General features: G+C 32.5%; 2 protein-coding genes across 2 annotated transcripts; both read left to right on the forward strand.

Annotated features, from left to right (window-relative positions):
- Positions 1 to 18: 18 nt before the first annotated feature.
- LOC134684609 (uncharacterized) lies at positions 19 to 15,557 on the forward strand. Its single transcript, XM_063543909.1, has 4 exons — positions 19 to 116; positions 1,248 to 1,627; positions 4,287 to 4,403; positions 15,531 to 15,557. The coding sequence occupies exons 1-4, from the start codon at positions 113 to 115 to the stop codon at positions 15,555 to 15,557; spliced, it is 528 nt and encodes a 175-aa protein (XP_063399979.1). The 5' UTR covers positions 19 to 112.
- Positions 15,558 to 17,105: 1,548 nt separating this feature from the next.
- On the forward strand, positions 17,106 to 18,654 carry LOC134684610 (uncharacterized). Its single transcript, XM_063543910.1, has 2 exons — positions 17,106 to 17,212; positions 18,245 to 18,654. The coding sequence occupies exons 1-2, from the start codon at positions 17,209 to 17,211 to the stop codon at positions 18,652 to 18,654; spliced, it is 414 nt and encodes a 137-aa protein (XP_063399980.1). The 5' UTR covers positions 17,106 to 17,208.
- Positions 18,655 to 20,704: the final 2,050 nt, after the last annotated feature.

Genomic DNA, 20,704 nt, shown 5'->3' on the forward strand with positions numbered 1-20,704 from the left:
ATAAAGTTTCCTCGGAGTTCGGTATTTTGTTATTTTACTTTTTACCACAAGAAAGGGTAATTTGGTCCATTTCTTCAACTTACTAACTGGTTGACGAACACGTATCAGTTAGATGGGTAAATATATTTCTTTTTATTTATCAGTAGTGATATTTATAGAAAGTATGATATTTGTATATTCTTCATCAGCAACTCCCTGTCTTCTTATTACAAATCTAGTATCAAAACTGATACCAAAAAAGACGATTATTAAGCAAGACAACTACAAATATATTTTATTTTATCATTAATTATTATATTTGTTCTATTATAAGTGTCATCTGATACTGTTTGCCAACACATATTTTAAGACAAAATATAGTCCTACTGATTCTTTCATCATTTTATCTATTTATGCTGCCGTAATATTTTGTCTAAATAACCCGTTTGAGAAAAATCCACAATTAAGTGTATTGCTTGACATATAAACAAACATCTTAAATATGGAGGTATTTAGAGATCAACGTCGAAATCGTTAGCGATTCCTATTGTGCATGGAAACACCTGTTGATCGTAAAAAGTGTTGAAAATAAAAGACTGTTAGAAGGCACTTTTTGGTAATCATTCTATCATATAGACATTTTTGTACATATTAAAAGCTGTAAATTACTGCAGTGAACCGTATGTTGAACCAATTTAGCGGTTGTCGTTTGCCATATTTTCCTTTAGTCACCACTGATTATTAGAGAGGGGTGAAAGATACCACAGGGACAGTCACACTCATAGATCGAAAATAATCAGAAAAAGACATGGCTAAAAATGAAAAAGACTATAGTACACAAGACACAACATAGAAAACTTAAAAAGACTTAGCAACAAGAACCCCGCCAAAACGGGGGGATGATTTCAGGTGCTACGGAAGGATGAGGAGATTCTGCTCGACATATGGCACCGGTCATGTTGCTCATGTTATCAACTGGTAATTAATCTAATTGGGTAGGTCACATCCATTAAAAGGGAAGGGTTGTAGTTACGACTCGAGGAACATATCTGATATCATCTGTGAACAGGTTATATCATAACGGTCAACCAACTCGTGATGGCGTCTGTAATATTTACGGAGGGATGATCTGAACTTCACCATTTGGAACTCATTGTGTAATAGCTTCCTTGTGAGGAATCTTTCTATCAAGGAAATCATGAAATCAAAATCTTCTTGAACCCTTTAAAACCTTCTAAATGAGTGTATTATAATCTTAACTTTTACAGCTCAGCCTCCAAACTACAGTCAAATTCCACAGAATGAACATAGGCCCCAGCCATATCCATCAACTAAAGTCCAGCCAGATGGAGCTGGAAAATTATCAACTTATCACGAAGAAGATGACAATAAACAACCGCCACATACTTTACCGGAAAATCAACAGTTTACCGATACTGAATCTTTACCTGCCTATAAGGAAGTTCCTGCGATGATACATAAAGGGGATTCACTACCGCCATTTACGTCAGTTGAACATATATGTGTTGTAACAGACAATGCACCAACATACGATAGCGTTCCAGTAAATGTAGATCAACCTATGTCATCAATTTCTATCGATCCATGCTTACCTGATAATCAAACTGTTACTATTTCTACCTCAAAAGTAAGTTACTTGTACCTACGAAGTAGTTGATAGGGTATTTTTTTTTATTGGTACATGAATATAAGGGGACGGGACACAGGAGTTAGAAAGAGGCGAGTCAGCGGACGAGAAAAGTTGAAGTTGGGGTGATAGATTAAGGATATGCTAGAAAATTTTGAAATAATTTCCGCTGGAAGTAAGGGGGATGGAGGAGGGAATAGGGGAAATAATTCAGGAATCTCCAGTCTCCCATTTATGTAAAATAGACATAGATGAGTATAAAGTAACGAATTCACTAATTTAATTTGTTGTGTTACCCTGAAGTGTTTTCAAACAATATATCATGAGAATTGTAATTTGTTGAAATAAATAAAAAAAGGTTCCAATTGATGATCGTATGACAACTTTCCCAAAAAAATATTTTTATTATATCTATGAATATTTTTTTGTTAGAGCCTAAAATAGAGGTACTTATTATCCGTATCATTAGGTATTGTTATTTTCTTTCTCGGGTTGAAAACAGATACAATCAACATTGCGCGTTACTTGTTGTTTTTACAGAAGTTTCCATAGGAGGAGGCGATAATACAAATCATACAATCAAAATGCACGTGTTTCATGTAATACGCATTTAACTTATAGATAATTGTCTCATTTGGAATCATACCACATTGACAATACGAACAACTACAAAATGTTTGGATGATCGCCGATGCTCTTGAAAGGTCATTGTGTGTCATATTCAACATGTGGAACCCGTCATATTTCTGACTATTGTACACAATCTGTGATTAATCTTTATAGGTAGAGGTTTTTCAACTAAAAGTGATTTTTTCATAATGATCAAACTGCTAGATGTTTTGATTTTGATTAACAGCGTATGTGTTGAGTTTGGTGGATTGCTATCTAAACAGACTCAGACTGTCGATAAATCACTTAGTATCGCTGGTATACTTTATTTGTAAACTCAGAACATTCTCTTATACAGTACAGTTCATTAAACTATAATATTTAATTTACAATTTACAATCGTCAACTTTTCATAATTTAGCAGTATCCTACCATCTACCCATTGCATTACCATTGCATTAATTCGCTACGTCCGTTCATGTTCATACTTTATGGAATTCATAAACAGATGTGTGCTCAGATCTCAGTCATCACCACGAATCATTTGTCGTCCTATACAATATGTCTGTGTCTCAAATCATCAAAGAAATAGTTTTGCGCGTTTGGAACTTTTTATAACAGAATAATTATTTGATAAGTTCATTTTCCGATTGTGTCGTTTTCCTGATTGTGATATTCTGACTGATTGTATATTCGCATAGCTAGTGATACCTGCATATTAGTATACGGTGACCATGTTAAAAAAATCAGGTCTCGATCCTTTAAATTTGGAGTTAATGCAAGTTTCAATTTGTTTTCTTTGATCTGTATCTTGTATCTTTGTGGCGTGAATTAGATGTGGATACTTAAAAATTCCAAAGATCATTTAGAGTGCATACAATCTAACTCTCTTTCATCTTGTAACAGTATAAAACATTTGACTTTTCTTCTCCTCACACAAGTATTCCACATTCAAAACAAATAGACAAATTGAATGAGTTGGTATTTCTTTGCTTTATAAAAAAGAATGGCCAACGTAGAACCAAGTATCTTGTCTTAGGGAGGGATAAATCCTACTTTGTAAAGGATCACTCTGATTCAAACAATAAATCGTCTGAAACTGGTATTATCAAGATGCTTGATTTCTTGATTGACAACATATTTGTTACGTTTGGAGGACGTGTTTTTCAACGGACTGTCGGCATTCCAATGAGAACAGATTGTGCCCCTCTTCTTGCCGACTTGTTTCTTTATTAATTCGAGACTGAATTCATGCAGGAACTTCTTAGGAAGAGATATAAGAAGTTAGCAATATCTTTTAACTCTACTTTCCGCTATATAGATGATGTTTTTTCACTAAATAATTCAAAATTTGGTGACTTTGTGGGCATCTATCCCATCGAACTACAGATAAAGGATACTACAGATACAGTTAAGTCGGCTTCATATCTTGACTTTCATCTAGAAATTGACAATGAGGGTCGGTTGAAAGCAAAACTTTACGACAAAAGTGATGATTTCAGCTTTCCAAATGTGAACTTTCCATTTCTAAGAAGCAACATTCCAGCAGCACCTGCATACGGGGTATATATCTCACAATTGAAACGATATTCCCGTGCTGCATTTCCTATTATGATTTCCTTGCCAATAGAGGTTTGCTGCTCACAAGGAAGCTATTTAACTAAGAGTTGGTTGACCGTTATGGAATAACCGTTTCAGAAATGATATCGGATATATTCCTTACGTCGTAACTACAATCCCTCTCCCTTTTATGAATGTGACCTACAGAATTAGACTATTTACCGGATTTGTTATCACATTAGCAACACGACGGGTGCAACATGTGAAGCAGGATCTGCTTACCCTTCCAGAGCACCTGAGATCACCCCTAGTTTTTGGTGGGGTTCGTGTTTTTTAGTCTTTAGTTTTCTATGTTGCGTCATGTGTAATATTGTTTGTCTGTTTGTCTTCTTCATTTTTAGCCATTCCGTTGTCAGTTTGTTTTCGATTTATGAGTTTGACTGTCCTTTAGGTATCTTTCGTCCCCCTTTTACATCTTATATTTTTTTAGGGACAGAGGAGATCTTTGGATCCACAAGACAAAGCCGATTATCTTTGTTTTGCTATTTGTGCATGTGTCTGCTGTAACCTCCTATTTGGGTTGGGTGCCATCTGTATGGCAATTGAAGTAAGTATTGAATATTTGACGTATTATTATTTCGAATTCAAAAACAAGAATGAACAAAAATGTAAAAAACAAATTATTTAGGGTTGTTTAAAATATTGATAATCTTTTGTTTTTTTTCCGCATGTGGCGTTCAGCAATTAAATGTAAGAGAACTATCAAAAAAGATGGCGTCAAGTTGTTTAAATCAGTTTTTAATTTTCAATTCACTCCCGATTACATTCTATCGATAAATAACAAACTGTACAGTGCGGACACGATTATCTATTTCGATTGAAATAAATAAATATTCAAGACAAACAACAAAAGAATGAATCAATACAACAATGACTATTTGTGAACTGTAAGCATTTTTTTTACTATTGTGGTAAAACTATATATGTATTTTATTTTATTATTGTCATTTTTTTTTTATCAAAGTGAATTTCATCTTTTAACTTATTTAAAGATTATCTTTCTAACTATTAAACCAGTCAAAATATGAATTAAGTTGTGTTTTCGATTTTTTACCAGGAACTTAATTAAGGAAATGATCCTACTAATACTCAAAACAGTAATGTGTTTTTTAATTGCCGGCAATAAACCTCCAGGAATTCATTAAGAACCAATAAAGGGGTTACTATTATGAGAACGTTAACGACATTTTGCAGTCTTATATTAAGAATAACAAATCTGACCCTCAATTTGGAGAGAATTGTATTTAAGAAATGAGGGAAATAGTAGTGTCTCCGTTCCTACTTAAAACTCAAGATCCGGTCAACATCATATTTAAATCAAATTGAAATATAATCCAAAACCCTAAATTCGTTGAAAAAAGCTATAAAAAAGAAAGCAAGACAATTTTGGATTTAGTTTGAAAAAAAGGAAATAAATTTTATGCTGGATCATACTCTTTGCATTATCTATATCTCCTTTGATATTGTATAAACATGATAAAAGAGCTAAAGCATCCTTTTTATCAAATGGATATACCACCTTTTATAAAGTCGTATTTTTTGTAGAAATGAGAAGCATATAATATTGTCCGATTTAAGTTGCTCTGTTACAGTTTTAAAGATATTAGCCAAAATATGTAAATATTATGCATATGTCACTGTCAGAAAAATCTAAATGTGTTTGTATCAGGCTAAGGACCTAATTAGGGCGATTTTTAACGAGCCCTTTCGACTATTTTGTACCAAATAAAAAATATCATATTTTTCTGACAGAAAAGTTTTTAAAAAGACATTTGAAAAAAAATAGATCTTGTCATGCTTGTCATTTGTTCCTAAAACACTGTTGCATAAATAATATATCTTTTGTAGGCAAACGAAGCGAGAAGACGCTGTGATTATGATGCAGTACGAAGATATAATAGAATGGCATATATTTGGATAAAATCAGCACTTGTTATTGGAACTATTTCTATCTTTCTAATATTTTTAAGAAGTTTCAGGTACATGTAGCTTTTATAACGCAAATATCTCTTTCTACTGTTATTGGTTTCACGGAACTGTACAATTTAACAAATGCAATAGTTTTGATTTTATTAATTACTTTCCCTCGTGAATAGTGTTATCAGCAATAACAATAAATACATTTATAGAACCAATAATGACTTTTGATAAATTTGTACTTATACTTATATTACATTCAATATATATCTAAAACATACCGTTATCTATACCAAAAAGTATATCAGTTATTAGTGTCATATACTAGTAAATGTGCAGACTATACACTAGTTGCAATACATTATACAAAATATATAATCGTGAGCACATTGATTGCAAGTTGGAAATCATCCAAAAGGAACAAAAATGATTTAATTAAAATCGAGACATGAGCTCTCTGCAGTATTAACTAGGTCTATTTGGAAAAAGATTAATATGATTGCCAATGAGACAACTCTACACAAAAGAACAAAATGACACAAAAAATTAACAACTATAGTTCACAGTACGGCTTTTAACAATTAGCAAAACTCGTACAGCATAGTCAGCTATAAAAGGCCCGAAATGACAATGTAAAACAATTTACACGAAAAAACTAACGCCTTAATTTATGTACAAAAAAATAACGAAAAAAATTATATGTAAAACATAAACGAAAGACAACCACTGAATGCCATTTTTGCTATGTTTTTTCATTTCGTCTAGAAAAAAAAGATTGAAAAACAATTTGAATACTCTTGAAATGCTTCTTGTGATTCTTTTGGGACACAAAACTGCCAAAATTGTAGTCGTATATTGGCATGACGTTTGCGTCGTCGTCTTCGTCGTCGCCGTCGCCCGAAGACATTTGGTTTTCGCACTATAACTTAAGGTTGCAGTCTTGTAATTGACTGCTCCATAGGCTAACATGCAAAACAGCTTATTTGAAAATAAATAAATAAAAAATGCTACATAGAAAAAAAGTTTCATGTTCATATCATGTATGTACTAACGTGAAATTGTGATTTAATCGAAAAAAGGGGGTCTTGCCACGAAAAATAAAAAGTTACGCAATCCTAAAGTCAAAACCTTTTTTTTCTACTTTCTGCTTGCTATTTTTACTAAGCCGCACCACTTCCAGTAAACATGATATCCTTCTACTTTCCTGGATTGATATCCCCAATAGATGCAGGTTTTTTTTAAAGTCCATATATATGTTTCAGTTAATCATTAACCTATAATCAAACAGAAAAAAATTGAGTTCAGAAAAAATTCAGAAAAAAATGCACTATTTTGTTTCCCTCCATGTTTTGACATGCACCGGAAACTGGAGTTGTAATACAATACTGGTACCTTTAGTTTAAGTAAATAGATACATTTGTATCTATGAAATAGTAACACAATGTTTATGACCACAAAAGGATGGTTGGGATTGATTTTCGGATTTTTGGTTCCAACAGGTTAGGAATTAGGATCCAAAACGGTCTAAAATTAAACTTTGTTTGATTTCATTAAACATTGAACTATGAGGGTTCCGAATCTAACCGTGTATTTATATTCTTAGTTTTTGGTCCCGTTTTCAAATTGGTCTACATAAATAAGGTCCAAAGGGTCCAAAATTAAACTTAGTATTACTTTAACAAAAATGAATTCTTGGGTTCTTTGATATGCTGAATCTCAACATGTACTTACATTTTTGATTATGGGCCCAGTTTTCAAGTTGGCCAAATTAGGGTCCAAAATTAAAACTTTGTTAAATTGAATATATGGGGTTCTTTAATATGCTGAATCTAACTATGTATTTCGATTTATGATACATGGACCCAGTTATCAAATTGGTCCACAGTGAGGTCTTAAGGGTCCAAAATTGAAATTTGTTTGATTTCATTAAAAATTGAATTATTGGGGTTCTTTGATATGCTGAATCTAACCATGTATTTTGGATATTGGAATACCACAAAGGGATGGTAAGAATTGTCTTTGGGAGTTATAGCTCAAACCGTTAAGGAATAAGGTGCAACAAGGGGGGAAAGGGTTTCCAAGTTAATGGACAATTACTTAAGTACAAAACATAATTTAAAAGCAGTGTAAGGTTGGTAATTGAAACTCATTTGAAAATATCATCTAAAATGCTTTTAAATTATGTATATTGGAAATTTACCAAAAACTTTATTATTAATAAATTCCATTTGAAATTTACCAATAACTTTAGGTTAATGAACTTCATTGGAAATTTGCCAAAATAAAATGTTGCTGATGAAGCTTTTTTGTTTATCTCACCTAAACTGCTTTTAAATAATGTACATTGGAAATTTGCCAATAACTTTAGTTTAATAAACTTCATTGGAAATTTGCCAATATAAAACGTTGCTGATGAAGCTTTTTCGTTTATTTTTAGCCATTATTATTATTCTTTAAAAATTGGAGTAATATTTCTGTGTCCAGAATAGTAGTTGAATCAACTTAAATCAATGCTTTATACAATATACAACGCAATATTCTCTTTTACTACCAACTGATAAATTAAAACAATTTGCCATTCAGTGATTACAAGCACTTTGATTACCATTCTAGGGTTATGCCTCTGAACAAGTGGAAAAATTGAAGATTTGTTTACGTTTCTGTGCTCTTAACATAATGTTTGACACAATCAAATTTAATGAAATGCTTATATAATTCTTAGTACCTCTAAACTCAGTTCAAGTCCAATTTTTGGCAGCTTCACTTTTACAGCTCTAGAGTTATGTCCCCTTTCAACGTTATATGCTAGTTGGGGCATCATCTGTATCCCTTTGGACACATTCCAAATTATCTTTTTAGAAGTTACTATTAATTAGATTAATTTTAACCATGGCATTTTATATTTTAATATTTTATGATGTATTTAAATGAGTAGTTATTGTTGCAAACTCCATTAGAAATTTGAATTGAAATCATTTCTGGAATAAGGGGAAGGGGGAGATGAAAAAAATGGGGGGGGGGGGGAGGGGGTGGAGGTTCAATTTTTTAGATTTCAGAAATTAAAAGAAAATTTCCTCAAACAGTTGTTTTGGAGAGGATTAATAATCCACAGCAAAGTGAATTGCCCAAAAGCCAAACAAAAATATGTTAAGGTTCATTAGACCACATTCATTCTGTGTCAGAAACCTATGCTGTGTCAACTATTAATCACAATCCAGCTTGTACGTTGTGTCCATACTTGCCCCAAGCGTTCAGGGTCCAACCTCTGCGGTTTTATAAAGTTGCGTCCTGCGCAGCATCTGGTCTTACTCAGTTACGTTGTTACAATTCTCAAAAGCCCGAACAAGCTCACACCTACAGTCAACCAAAAATGATATTTCATTTCACCCCATTATTCAATACTACAGTACTGACACGTTTTATAAAAGCAACTTTCTAAATGTGTCTGTTTACGAAGTTTAAAAAAAAATCGGTTTCAACTCTCTCAAGGAATTTTGACCTTAGGTGATTGATTCTTAATTTGAGATTTTTTTGTCATATAGCTCTTCAATTGTTTTGCTAATCATTCATCAATGAGGGAGTTTCTAATAAACATGACGAAGTAACACATTCGGACGCATACATTGTATAAATTGTTTTCTTTTCTTTGGTAACACTCTTCACAGGTTATGGTCGACGTTGATATGTAAAACAGCAATCATTATACTGTTCATTTTGAAATTTTATTTTATTTTCCTGATCATGTTATTACAGGTAACTTCAACATTCTGCGAAACCAACAAGATTTTTAGTAGCATGGTCTATAAGAGAAAAGTGAAAAATAATCTGGATTCATTCTTTTAGACACTTGAAAGGGATGTTAAGCATAATTTTATTGATATATAGCCCTAATAACACAATTTTTATTCTTGAAAAGTGTTTTTTGAAGATATCGTATGAAAGAAATTCCATTCGACATTTTTTTTTGTTGTTACTAAAAAATGACATAAAAGAGTTTGAACGTATATACTCGCATTCAGACGACATGGTTTCATGGATTAATGGATAGGTGTTTAATGCCACTTTCAACATGATCGTACTATTTGTTGACGGTCAATTTTATTGATTGCCAGGAGACAGTCACCGATCTGATGTAAGAAAACTGGAAATCCTACTAAATGAAGATTGAGGTAGAGTACATCTACCACATGCGGTAAACTACTATCGGTACAATAATTTGACTACATGGACCTTTTTACCACCAAAGCCCGCTTACATTGGTAAATAACCTGAATAGTACAGGCAACATAAGTATACTGCTGTTAAGCAGTCATCAATGGATTAAAGAAAATAAATCTGGGTTAGAAGCTAAAACAGAGGGAAAGAACGAAATAACAAAACTCTGAAGTGTAACGAAAACAAACGACACTGCAACGTGCATAGACACGATCAGTTTATTTTCGACTTATGAGATTGCATTTCCCTCTGGAATCTTTTACGTCCCGTTTTACGGAATCTAGTAAAATATCATTATTTTTTTCGCCTAAAGCATAATGCAATCTCTATTAAAATATGTTTATCATTGATAAAAGGGCGCATCGAAAAAAACATGAAATCAAAATATATCAATAACTTATTTAACTCCGTCGCATGTCTGTACCTATCCTAGGTTAGGAGCGTTTGACCTCTGTATGTTTTGTAATTTTTCTTTAAACTTTGTTTATATGTTTCAGAGTTTAGTATTGGATTTTTTTTCTGAACTTATACACATTTGGTTTATTTCTCACTATGTTGAAGACCTATTGGTGGGTCTGAGTTGTCTCAATTATGTCGTTGTCAATTTATTTTTTATCTATGACTTCGAATGTCCCTCTGGTATCGTTTACCCCTCTTTGGTAGTATTAATGTCTCTTATGGATATTTCCAATTTCCATTCACATAAAAATAGTTTTCTGTTCTTGTACTGTTATTTTTTTTATACTAGTTTCTTTGTTTACAAAGAAGCTAGATAACACATGTAGTGTAAATATGGAATAAACATTAATGCATTATTCAAGGAAATTTTCCTGAAAATATGTTTTGAAAGGCCGTTATTTTTTTCTGTTTTGAATATTCGTTTGAAATTCAAATGTGTTTTACAAAATATATCTACAGTAAAATCAGATGCTATTTTATCAGATCATTCACTTGAAGGTAATTTTCATTTTCTGAGTGTGTTTTTGTCATACTAGATTCTTATATCTTGAATAATATTAAACTAGCAATTGTGTTTTAGTGGATAATAACAACAATAGATGAATAATACAGTACACATAATAACCATGATAACACAACAAATATGAATTTAATGTTGACTGTTGTATAAAAAACAATTGATAAACACTATAATTTACATGTATATACATAAACAGGTACATTTTTAGTCTTACCTGTGCAATGTTTTTTTTCGGAGTCATCATTCATAATGTCCTATTTCAAGTGAGACATCATTTCATTAAATTGCTTTAATAGTCTGCAAATTTTATATACTAAAAAGTTTCTTATTTCAATAAAATTTCTGATCTCTTGTCTGAATATTTTGAGTGATTGTATGTTTTTTTTTGTCAGATATATAGTTTACTTTATATATGGTGTAACTGATATTAGTTAAAAGTAAATTGAGTTCATATTACTAGTATTCTTTATCATGTATTTTACATCCCCAAAGCTAAACTTTTCAGATTAATAACATGTCTTAAAATATTATATTTCTGACGAATTTATTTTACTTTTTCCCGAAATAATTCAAAGAATGAACATTTGAGGAAGAAATGTTCATAATCTCTATTTGTTTACTGTGTAATCATAAATTAACTGTTGACAAAACTTTAGATTTTTTGAAAAACTAAGGCGTTTCTACCTCGGGAATAGATTAATTAATGTAGTTGTATTTGTCAAACTGTAAGGAACTTTTTGTCCTCAAAGCATTTTATATCTTTTTGATTCGAGCGTTATTTCGTAGTCAAAATGCACAAAATACAAAACGCGGCGGGGTTAAATATGTTCATGAGATCTCAATCTTCCCCTATACCTCTAGCCAATGTAAAAAAGTAAACGCATAAAAATACGGACATTAAAATTCAGTTCAAGAGAAGTCCGAGTCTGATGTCAGAAGATGGTACCAAAGAATATAAACAAATTGACTATAATACATAAATAACAAAAGACTACTAGCAGTTAAATGACATGCCAGCTCCAGACTTCAATTTAACTGATTGAAAGATTATGTCTTAATCATATGAATATTAAGCACAATCATCCTGTTAGGGGTTTAGTATCATACCATCATAACATCTATGAGAAGAACATGACCCGTGTCATGCCAACAACCGGTTTTTAAATACATGTGTTTAGGTGCGATGCAAAACCCTATAAGTGAATCAATATTAACGCCAAAATATGCAATCTTTAATGAAAAAGGGACAAAAGATACAAAAAGGGATAGTCAAACTCATTAATCCAAAACAAACTGACAACGCCAAGGCTTAAAATGAAAAAGACAAACAGAAAAACAATAGTACACATGAACCAACATAGAAAACTAAAAAATAAACAACACGAACCCCTCCAATAACTAGGGGTGATCTCAGGTGGTCCGGAAGGGTAAGCAGATCCTGTTCCACATGTGGCACCTGGAGTGTTGCTTATGTGACAAATCCGGTAAATAGTCTAATTCGGTAGGTCACATTCATGAAAGGGAAGGGGATTGTAGTTACGACGTAAGGAACATATCCGATATCAATGTGAAACGGTTATTACATAACGGTCAACCAACTCGTGATGGCGTCCGTAAAATTTACAAAGGGATGATTTCAACTTCACCATTTGGAACTCTTTGTTTAATAGCTTCCCTGTAAGCAGCAACCCTCTATCAAGAAAATCATGATAGGAAACGCAAGCACGGGAATATCGTATCAATTGGGATATATATACCCCGTAGGCAGGTGCTGCTGGAATGTTGCTACTTAGAAATGGAAAGTTCACAATTGGAAAGCTGAAATCATCTCTTTTGTCGTAAAGTTTTGTTTTCAACCGACCCTCATTGTCAATTTCTAGATGTAAGTCAAGATATGAAGCCGACTTAACTGTATCTGTAGTATCATTTATCTCTAGTTCGATGGGAAAGATGCGTTCCACAAAGTCATCAAATTTTGAATTGTTTAGTGAAAGAACATCATCTATATAGCGGAAAGGAGAGTTAAAGGATATTGCTAACTTTTTAACTTTCTTCCTAAGAAGTTCCTGCATGAAGTCAGCCTCATAATAATAAAGAAACAAGTCGGTAAGTAAAGGGACACAGTTTGTTCCCATTGGAATGCCGATAGTCTGTTGAAAAACACGTCCTCCGAACGTAACAAATATGTTGTCAATCAAGAAATCAAGCATCTTGATAATATCAGTTTCAGAGAATTTTTTGTTTGAATCAGAGTGATTCTTTACAAAGTAGGATTTATCCCTCTCTAGGACAAGATACTTGTAACTACGTTGGCCATTCTTTTTTATGAAGCAAAGTAATACCAACTCTTTCAATTTGTCTTTTAGTTTGGAATGCGGAATACTTGTGAATAGAGTGGAAAAGTCAAATGTTTTAATACTGTTACAAGATGAAAGAGAGTTTGATCTGACAACAGTATCGTAGTAACTATCCCTTCTTAGTAGGTCTATTTAAAGGTTTTGTAATCGTCTGAGGTGAATACTGACATTTCTGTGCTTTATAAAAAAATTCACAGTCTAGATAGGCAATTCGTGAGGTTTAGATACACTTAGTTAGACCCCCGCATTATGTGCCTTAATTAGAAATATAATGGAGAATGTTTCATGATAGAATCGATAAGCCTGAATGTAGGGAGAATCTTGTCGGTTTAGTGGTCTTACTAGCATGTCATCACTTAGGCGCTGATATCAAACCCACCTCTTTTTTATTTGTTCGACTATAATCTAAGTTGTCTAGGATTGCAAGTTTTATAGGCAAAAGTTGGTGGCTCTCTCAAGGTACGTAAACAAAACCAATACAATCTAACCACCATGAAATGGTCAAAGTCTGAGAAACAAAAGAAAAAGTTAATCAACAACAATTACTCTATTAATCAATATGCAAATCTATAGTGTTATAATCACAAACAAATTGTATGAAAAATATTTTTATTGTGCATAATCATTAACACATTTCGACTGTTGATTGAAAGTTGTTAAATAAAGTTGATTAAATATCATCAAAGGGCGACAATTATTTAATGAAATCTAGAAATGAGTCCTAACGGAAAACTGTCTGCAGCATAAGCTAGATACCGTAACAATAGCAGGTGTCATATACGTGTATATTTTAATACAAAATAATGCCATTTATGTATTTGTTGATTTTCGTTAATTCATTTTGAAAGAAAAATAAATAGTAAATCAAAATGGATATTCTAATGCGATATCAAATAGATAAAAAAAATAAAATCAAACACTTGTATGTCTTCAGCTGAATTTTCATGACTTGTGTAAGCTACAGCATGATACGCACGTGCCAGATTCTCTCTGAAACAATCAAATTTGGAGTGTTCACTTGACATTGCAACAAGTTCTCGAAGAAGCAGTAATAGAAGCCGACTGTCTTTATTAACATTTTTACGTCATTGAGGTAGCCGATCATTGGCATGGGGCCAAGATATCGATTAATTGTTTAGTATATATTTCACACACAGGTTTTGGAATTCTTTCACAAGCGTAGACGAAAACTGTTAATCGGACGAGAATTTTAAATGGTTGCTTATTCTAAAACCTTTTTTATTGCCGTTTTTTAATATGCTGAGGAAGAAAAAAAAATATACCAACGAAAAGACAATGAAAAGTCATTTAAATACAACACTCAAAACCGAATACAAATCCAAACAAAGTCCGAATGTCCTGTCCGGAGGAATAAAAGTTACATAAAATGTTATCATCGTAATTTAAAAATTGGTATTGTCTTGAGATAATTTTTAACACTGTCTGATGATTTCTCTTCATCATTTTTTTAAATTAAAACCCGGGGAAAAAGTGGTTCTGCATTAGTAAAATTGGCCTTGATCTTTACTCACTAACCCCAAAAATCAATATAATTATTCCATTTGTGTACGCTTCTATCTGAATATGTGTCATTTGAATCAAGGAAGAAATATTTAAGTTTTGATCCATGAAAGATTTGTTTCAGTCACAAGAACGAAAAAAGGACAGATCGACGGATTGATGAACGTATATGAATATCCCTTATTTCTTGCTAAGATTTTGTTATGGTATAAGTTTTCTAAATACCTCTTCCATCCATCATTAACCAAAAATATGATTCTAACATGGCGATAACTCTTATAAAAGTAACTAGATTTTGATGATAGACATTAATCAACCATCTTTCTCGATGTGTTTGGCCTGTTTGCAGACCCATATGTGACCTTGAGCTGTTTTCTATTCTTGGGCGAGTTGTTGGTTCCTTGCACATTCCCGATATCGATTCTAAATTTCAAATATTTCAATTTGTCCTTCTTTTTTTTATAGCATATCTCTGTACTGTTTTACCCTTATTTTTGACATTTCTATTCATTCCATCTTTTTGGCATTGTTTGTAACTTTCTTATACGTGTGGTTGGTTTGATTTTATCGTTTAGTTTTTGAATTCTAAATTTTCGGTACATTTCACATTTGTCTTATTTGTCAGTATAGTCGAATTAATCGTTATTCGTCTTCAGTATTGTTGTTGTGTGTTGTTTGTTTTCAGGTGTGTTTCCTGTTTGGTATTCTATGACATTGCCTTAAATAACATTGTAACTGCTATGATCCCTCCATTTTCGTGAAAATTAGGTTGTAGATGGCGCTGAATTATAATACAAGATGGCAAAAAGAGAAACTGAAAGATTAAACTCGTCGTTCGATGGACGATAACTCTTACATGAGCATAGACAAGTAGTCTACCTTTATTGATATACATTTGTCAAACAACTTTCTTGCTGTGTTTGAAGACACATGTGTGACCTTGGGCTGTTTTCTGTTCTTGAGCGAGGTGTTGTTTTTGCTCCCGATTTCGATTCTCGATTTCAAATATTTCAATTTTTTTTATAATATATCTCTCTTTTATTTTCCATTTGTATATTTAGAAATTGTGACGAATCTTAAATTTCAAATATCTCGGGCATTATAAACTTTGCAATTTGAACCTGTACTGTTAAGTTCGAATTTTTTGCATGGCTCGGTATTTACACCTTGGGCTATTTTCTGCTCCTTGGTCGGTTTGTTGTTTCTTTGCTCAATCCCGATTCCATGCTCAATTTCAAATATTTCGATGTACCCTTTCTTTTTTTAAGCATTTCGAAAAGCAAAATACTAGTAATCGTTTAAATTATTCAAGCTCCATTGATGACGGTTGTATATGTAGCCGAGTAGTTTAAATTTATATGATATGATGTTTGTAAAAGGTTACATGTCAAGGACATCGACGACGATGGATGACGATACACGATGGACGACAAATGATTACAAAATCTAACACATGGTTCTTTGGACCAGATGAACCAAAAAAAGACAAATTAGCCTTTGGATCTACATATGTATTTAATAACAAAACCAACATTTTAACATAACGAACTAACAACAACTCGAAAGGAGTCATCATAAAAAAGATAATTTTGTGAAAATATAGTATGCTAAATTTGATTAGAAGTAAAAGAAAATATATATATATTTTCTCTGTTGAATTTCGTGACAATCTTTTTTTTTTGCCGAATGGTGATGATTGAATTTTGATATTTAAAATATTATAGAAGTGCACAAGGTAACACATCTCAGTTTTATTAATCATAAATAATCACTGATGTTAAAACACGGAAGTTACAGAGAAAGCATTATGATTTAGAAGGATAGGTTATTATGAAAGCCTATTGAAATCAAAAACCATTTACATAAAAACTTGTTTGTATGAAATGGAAATATCACACATTTGGGTCAGGCCTAAATTAATATATTGTTTGTTTGCCCAATCCCGAATCTGCCAAGCAAGGTGTGGTTAGGTAGGTAGGGAAATAATGTTATTTTTTCCAAAAAGCTGGAATCATATTGGACGATGCAGCAAGCCTGAAAATCAGAAATGAATAAAATAATTTTCTACTTAGTTTTGACAATAAAATTTTATGAGTAGCACTGATTTTGTAGGGTAGGTTGGGATTGGGGAAACACACAACATTTTATTTTTGGCCTTAGGAGCTCGAGGGTGTATAAAATAGATAATTCTAATCGAATGAAATTATGTAAATATGTCTTTCATTGCCAATTGATAACGGACTTTTCGTTATAAAGTTTCCTCGGAGTTCGGTATTTTCTTATTTTACTTTTTACCACAAGAAAGGGATATTTGGTCCACTTCCTCAACTTACTGACTGGTTAGACGTTCACGTATTAGTAAGATGGGTAAATATATTTCTTTTTATTTATCAGTAGTGATATTTATAGTAAGTATGATTTTTTTTATATTCTACATCAGCAACTCCCTGTCTTCTTATTATAAATCTAGTATCAAAACTGATGCCAAATAGGCCGATTATTAAGCAAGACCACTACAAACATATTTTATTTTATCATTAATTATTATCACTGTTCTATTATTAGTGTCATCTGATACTGTTTGCCAACACATATTTTAAGACAAAATATAGTCCTTCTGATTCTTTCATCATTATATCTATAAATACTGCCGTAATATTTTGTCTAAATAACCCGTTTGAGAAAAATCCACAATTTAGTTTCTTGCCTGATATATAAAAAAACATCTTATATATGGAGGTATTTAAAGATCAACATCAAAAGCATTCGCGATTTCTATTGTGCACGCAAAAACCTGTTGATCGTAAAAAGTGTTGAAAGTAAAGGACTGTTAGAAGGCACTTCTTGGTAATCATTCTATCATATAGACATTTTTGTACATATTAAAAGCTGTTAATAAATGCAGTGAACCGTATGTTAAACAAATTTAGCGGTTGTCGTTTGACATATTCTGATTTGGTCACCACTGATTTTTAGAGAGGGGTGAAAGATACCACAGGCACAGTCAAACGCATAGATCGAAAAAAAATCAGACAATGACATGGCTAAAAATGAAAAAGACAAACTATAGTACACAAGACACAACATAGAAAACTAAACAAAGACTTAGCAACACGAACCCCAACAAAACAGGGGGATGAATTGGGTAGGTCACATACATTAAAAGGGAAGGGTTGTAGTTACGACTCGAGGAACATATCTGATATCATCTGTGAACCGGTAATTTTATAACGGTCAACCAACTCGTGATGGCGTCCGTAATATTTACGAAGGGATTATTTGAACTTCACCATCTGGAACTCATTGTTTAATAGCTGCCTTGTGAGGAGGAAACCTTCTATCAAAGAAATCACGAAATCAAAATTCTAAATTATTGTATTTTAATCTTAATTTTTACAGCTCAGCCTCCAAACTACAGTCAAATTCCACTGAGTGAACATAGGCCCCAGCCATATCCATCAACTAAAGTCCAGTCAGATGGAGCTGGTAAATTATCAACTTATCACAAAGAAGATGACAATAAACAACCGCCACATACTTTACCGGAAAATCAACATTTTATCGATACTGAATCTTCACCTGCCTATAAGGAAGTTCCTTCGATGATACATAAAGGGGATCCACCACCGCCACTTACGTCAGTTGAACATATATGTGTTGTAACAGATAATGCACCAATATACGATAGCGTTTCAGTAAATGTAGATCAACCTAAGTCATCAACTTCTATCGATCCATATTTACCTGAGAATCAAACTATAACTATTTCTCCCACAAAAGTAAGTTACTTGTACCTACGAAGTGGCTGATAGTTTTTTTTATTGGACATTAACACTAAGGGACGGGACTCAGGAGTAAGAAGAAGGCGAGTCAACGGACGGGAAAGGTTGAAGTTGGGTTGATAGAACAAGGATATGCTTGACAATGTTGAAAGAATTTCCGCTGGGTGTAAGGGGAATGGAGGAGGGAATAGGAGAAATAATTCAGGAATCGCCAGTCCCCTTTTTATGTAAAATAGACATAGATGAGTATAAAGTAACGCATTTACTAATTTAATTTGTGGTGTTACCCTGAAGTATTTTCAAACAATACATCATGAGAATTGTAATTTGTGCCGAGTAGTACTATGTAGTTAATAATCTATGAATTTGCTATGTCATGATCAGCATCAATGATTTAATTAATCAATTAAATTAGATTTGAAATAAATAAAAAAAAGTCGCAAATGATGATCGTATGAAAACTTTCCCTAAAAATTATTTTCATTATATCTATGAATATTTTTTTGTTAGATGTACTTATTATCCGTATCATTAGCTGTTGTAATTTCCTTTCACGGGTTGAAAACGACACAATCAACATTGCGCGTTACTTGTTGTTTTTACAGAAGTCCCCATAGAAGGAGGCGATAATACAAATCATACAATCAAAATTCACGTGTATCATGTAATATGCACTTAACTTATAGATAATTGTCTCATTTGCAATCATACCACATTGACAATACGAACATCTACCAAATGTTTGGATGATCGCCGATGCTCTGGAAAGGTCATTGTGTGTCAAAGTCAACATGTGGCACCCGTCTTATTGCTCACTATTGTACACAATCTATGATAAATCTTAATAGGTAGAGGTTTTTCAACTAAAAGCGATTTTTTCATAATGACGAAACTGTTAGATGTTTTGATTTTGATTAACAGCGTATGTATTGAGTTTGGTGGATTGCTATCTAAACAGACTGTCGATAAATCACTTAGTATCGCTGGTCGGCTTTATATGTTGACTCAGAACATTCTCTTATACAGTTCATTAAACTATAATATTTAATTAACAATTAACAACCGTCAACTTTTCATTTTTCAGCAGAATCCTACCCTCTACCTCATTGCATTACGATTGCATTAATACGCTACGTCCGTTCATGTTCATACTTTATGGAGTTCATAAACAGACGTGTGCTCAGATCGCAGTCAACACCACGAATCATTTGTTCTATACAATATGCCTGTGTCTCAAATCAGCAGGGAAATAATTTCGCGAGTTTGGAACTTTTTATTACAGAAAAATTATTACTATACGGTGACCATGTTTATAAATCAAGTCTCGATCCTTTAAATTTGGAGTTAATGCAATTCCATCAGTTTCAATTTGTTCACTTTTTAATTTTTAGGGACAGAGGAGATCTTTTGATCCCCGAGACAGCGCCGATTGTCTTTGTTTTGCTATTTGTGCAAGTGTCTGCTGTTGCCTCCCGTTTGGTTTGGTTGCCATCTGTATGGCAATTGAAGTAAATGTTCAACGTATTATTCAGAATTAAAAGACAAGAACAAAATTTGTAGACCAATCAAAGATGAAAAAACATTGTTGTATGATTATTTGAATTGATTATAAAATTGTGTTTTCCCCGATTATGGTGTTCAACAATAAGCTTGTTCTATAACTTATGTTCATTGAATAAAATGAATTGTATAAAAATTATCAAAAAAGATGGCTACATGTTGTTTAAATTAGTTATTTTCAATGCTCTCTTAGATTGCGTTCTATCCATCAATTACAAATTATAATTGAAATTGAAATTGAAAATTGCAGACAAGATTATCTATTTCGATTAAAATATAAAAAGAAAGTATCAATACAGCAATGACTCTTTGTGAACTGTAAATCTGTTTTTTACTATTATGGTAAAAATGTATACTTTTTTTCATTATTCCTCATTTTGTTTTATCAAAATAACAAATCTGACCTGTAATTTGGATTGAATTGCATTGAGGAAATGAGGGAAATAGTAGGGATGCGTTCTAGCTTTCAACGTAGAAATAGGTCAACTTAATATTTAATTAAAATAGAATATAAGCT

This window comes from Mytilus trossulus, chromosome 9 (genome assembly GCF_036588685.1).
Source record: "Mytilus trossulus isolate FHL-02 chromosome 9, PNRI_Mtr1.1.1.hap1, whole genome shotgun sequence".
In the NCBI taxonomy this organism is placed as follows: Eukaryota; Metazoa; Mollusca; class Bivalvia; order Mytilida; family Mytilidae; genus Mytilus; species Mytilus trossulus.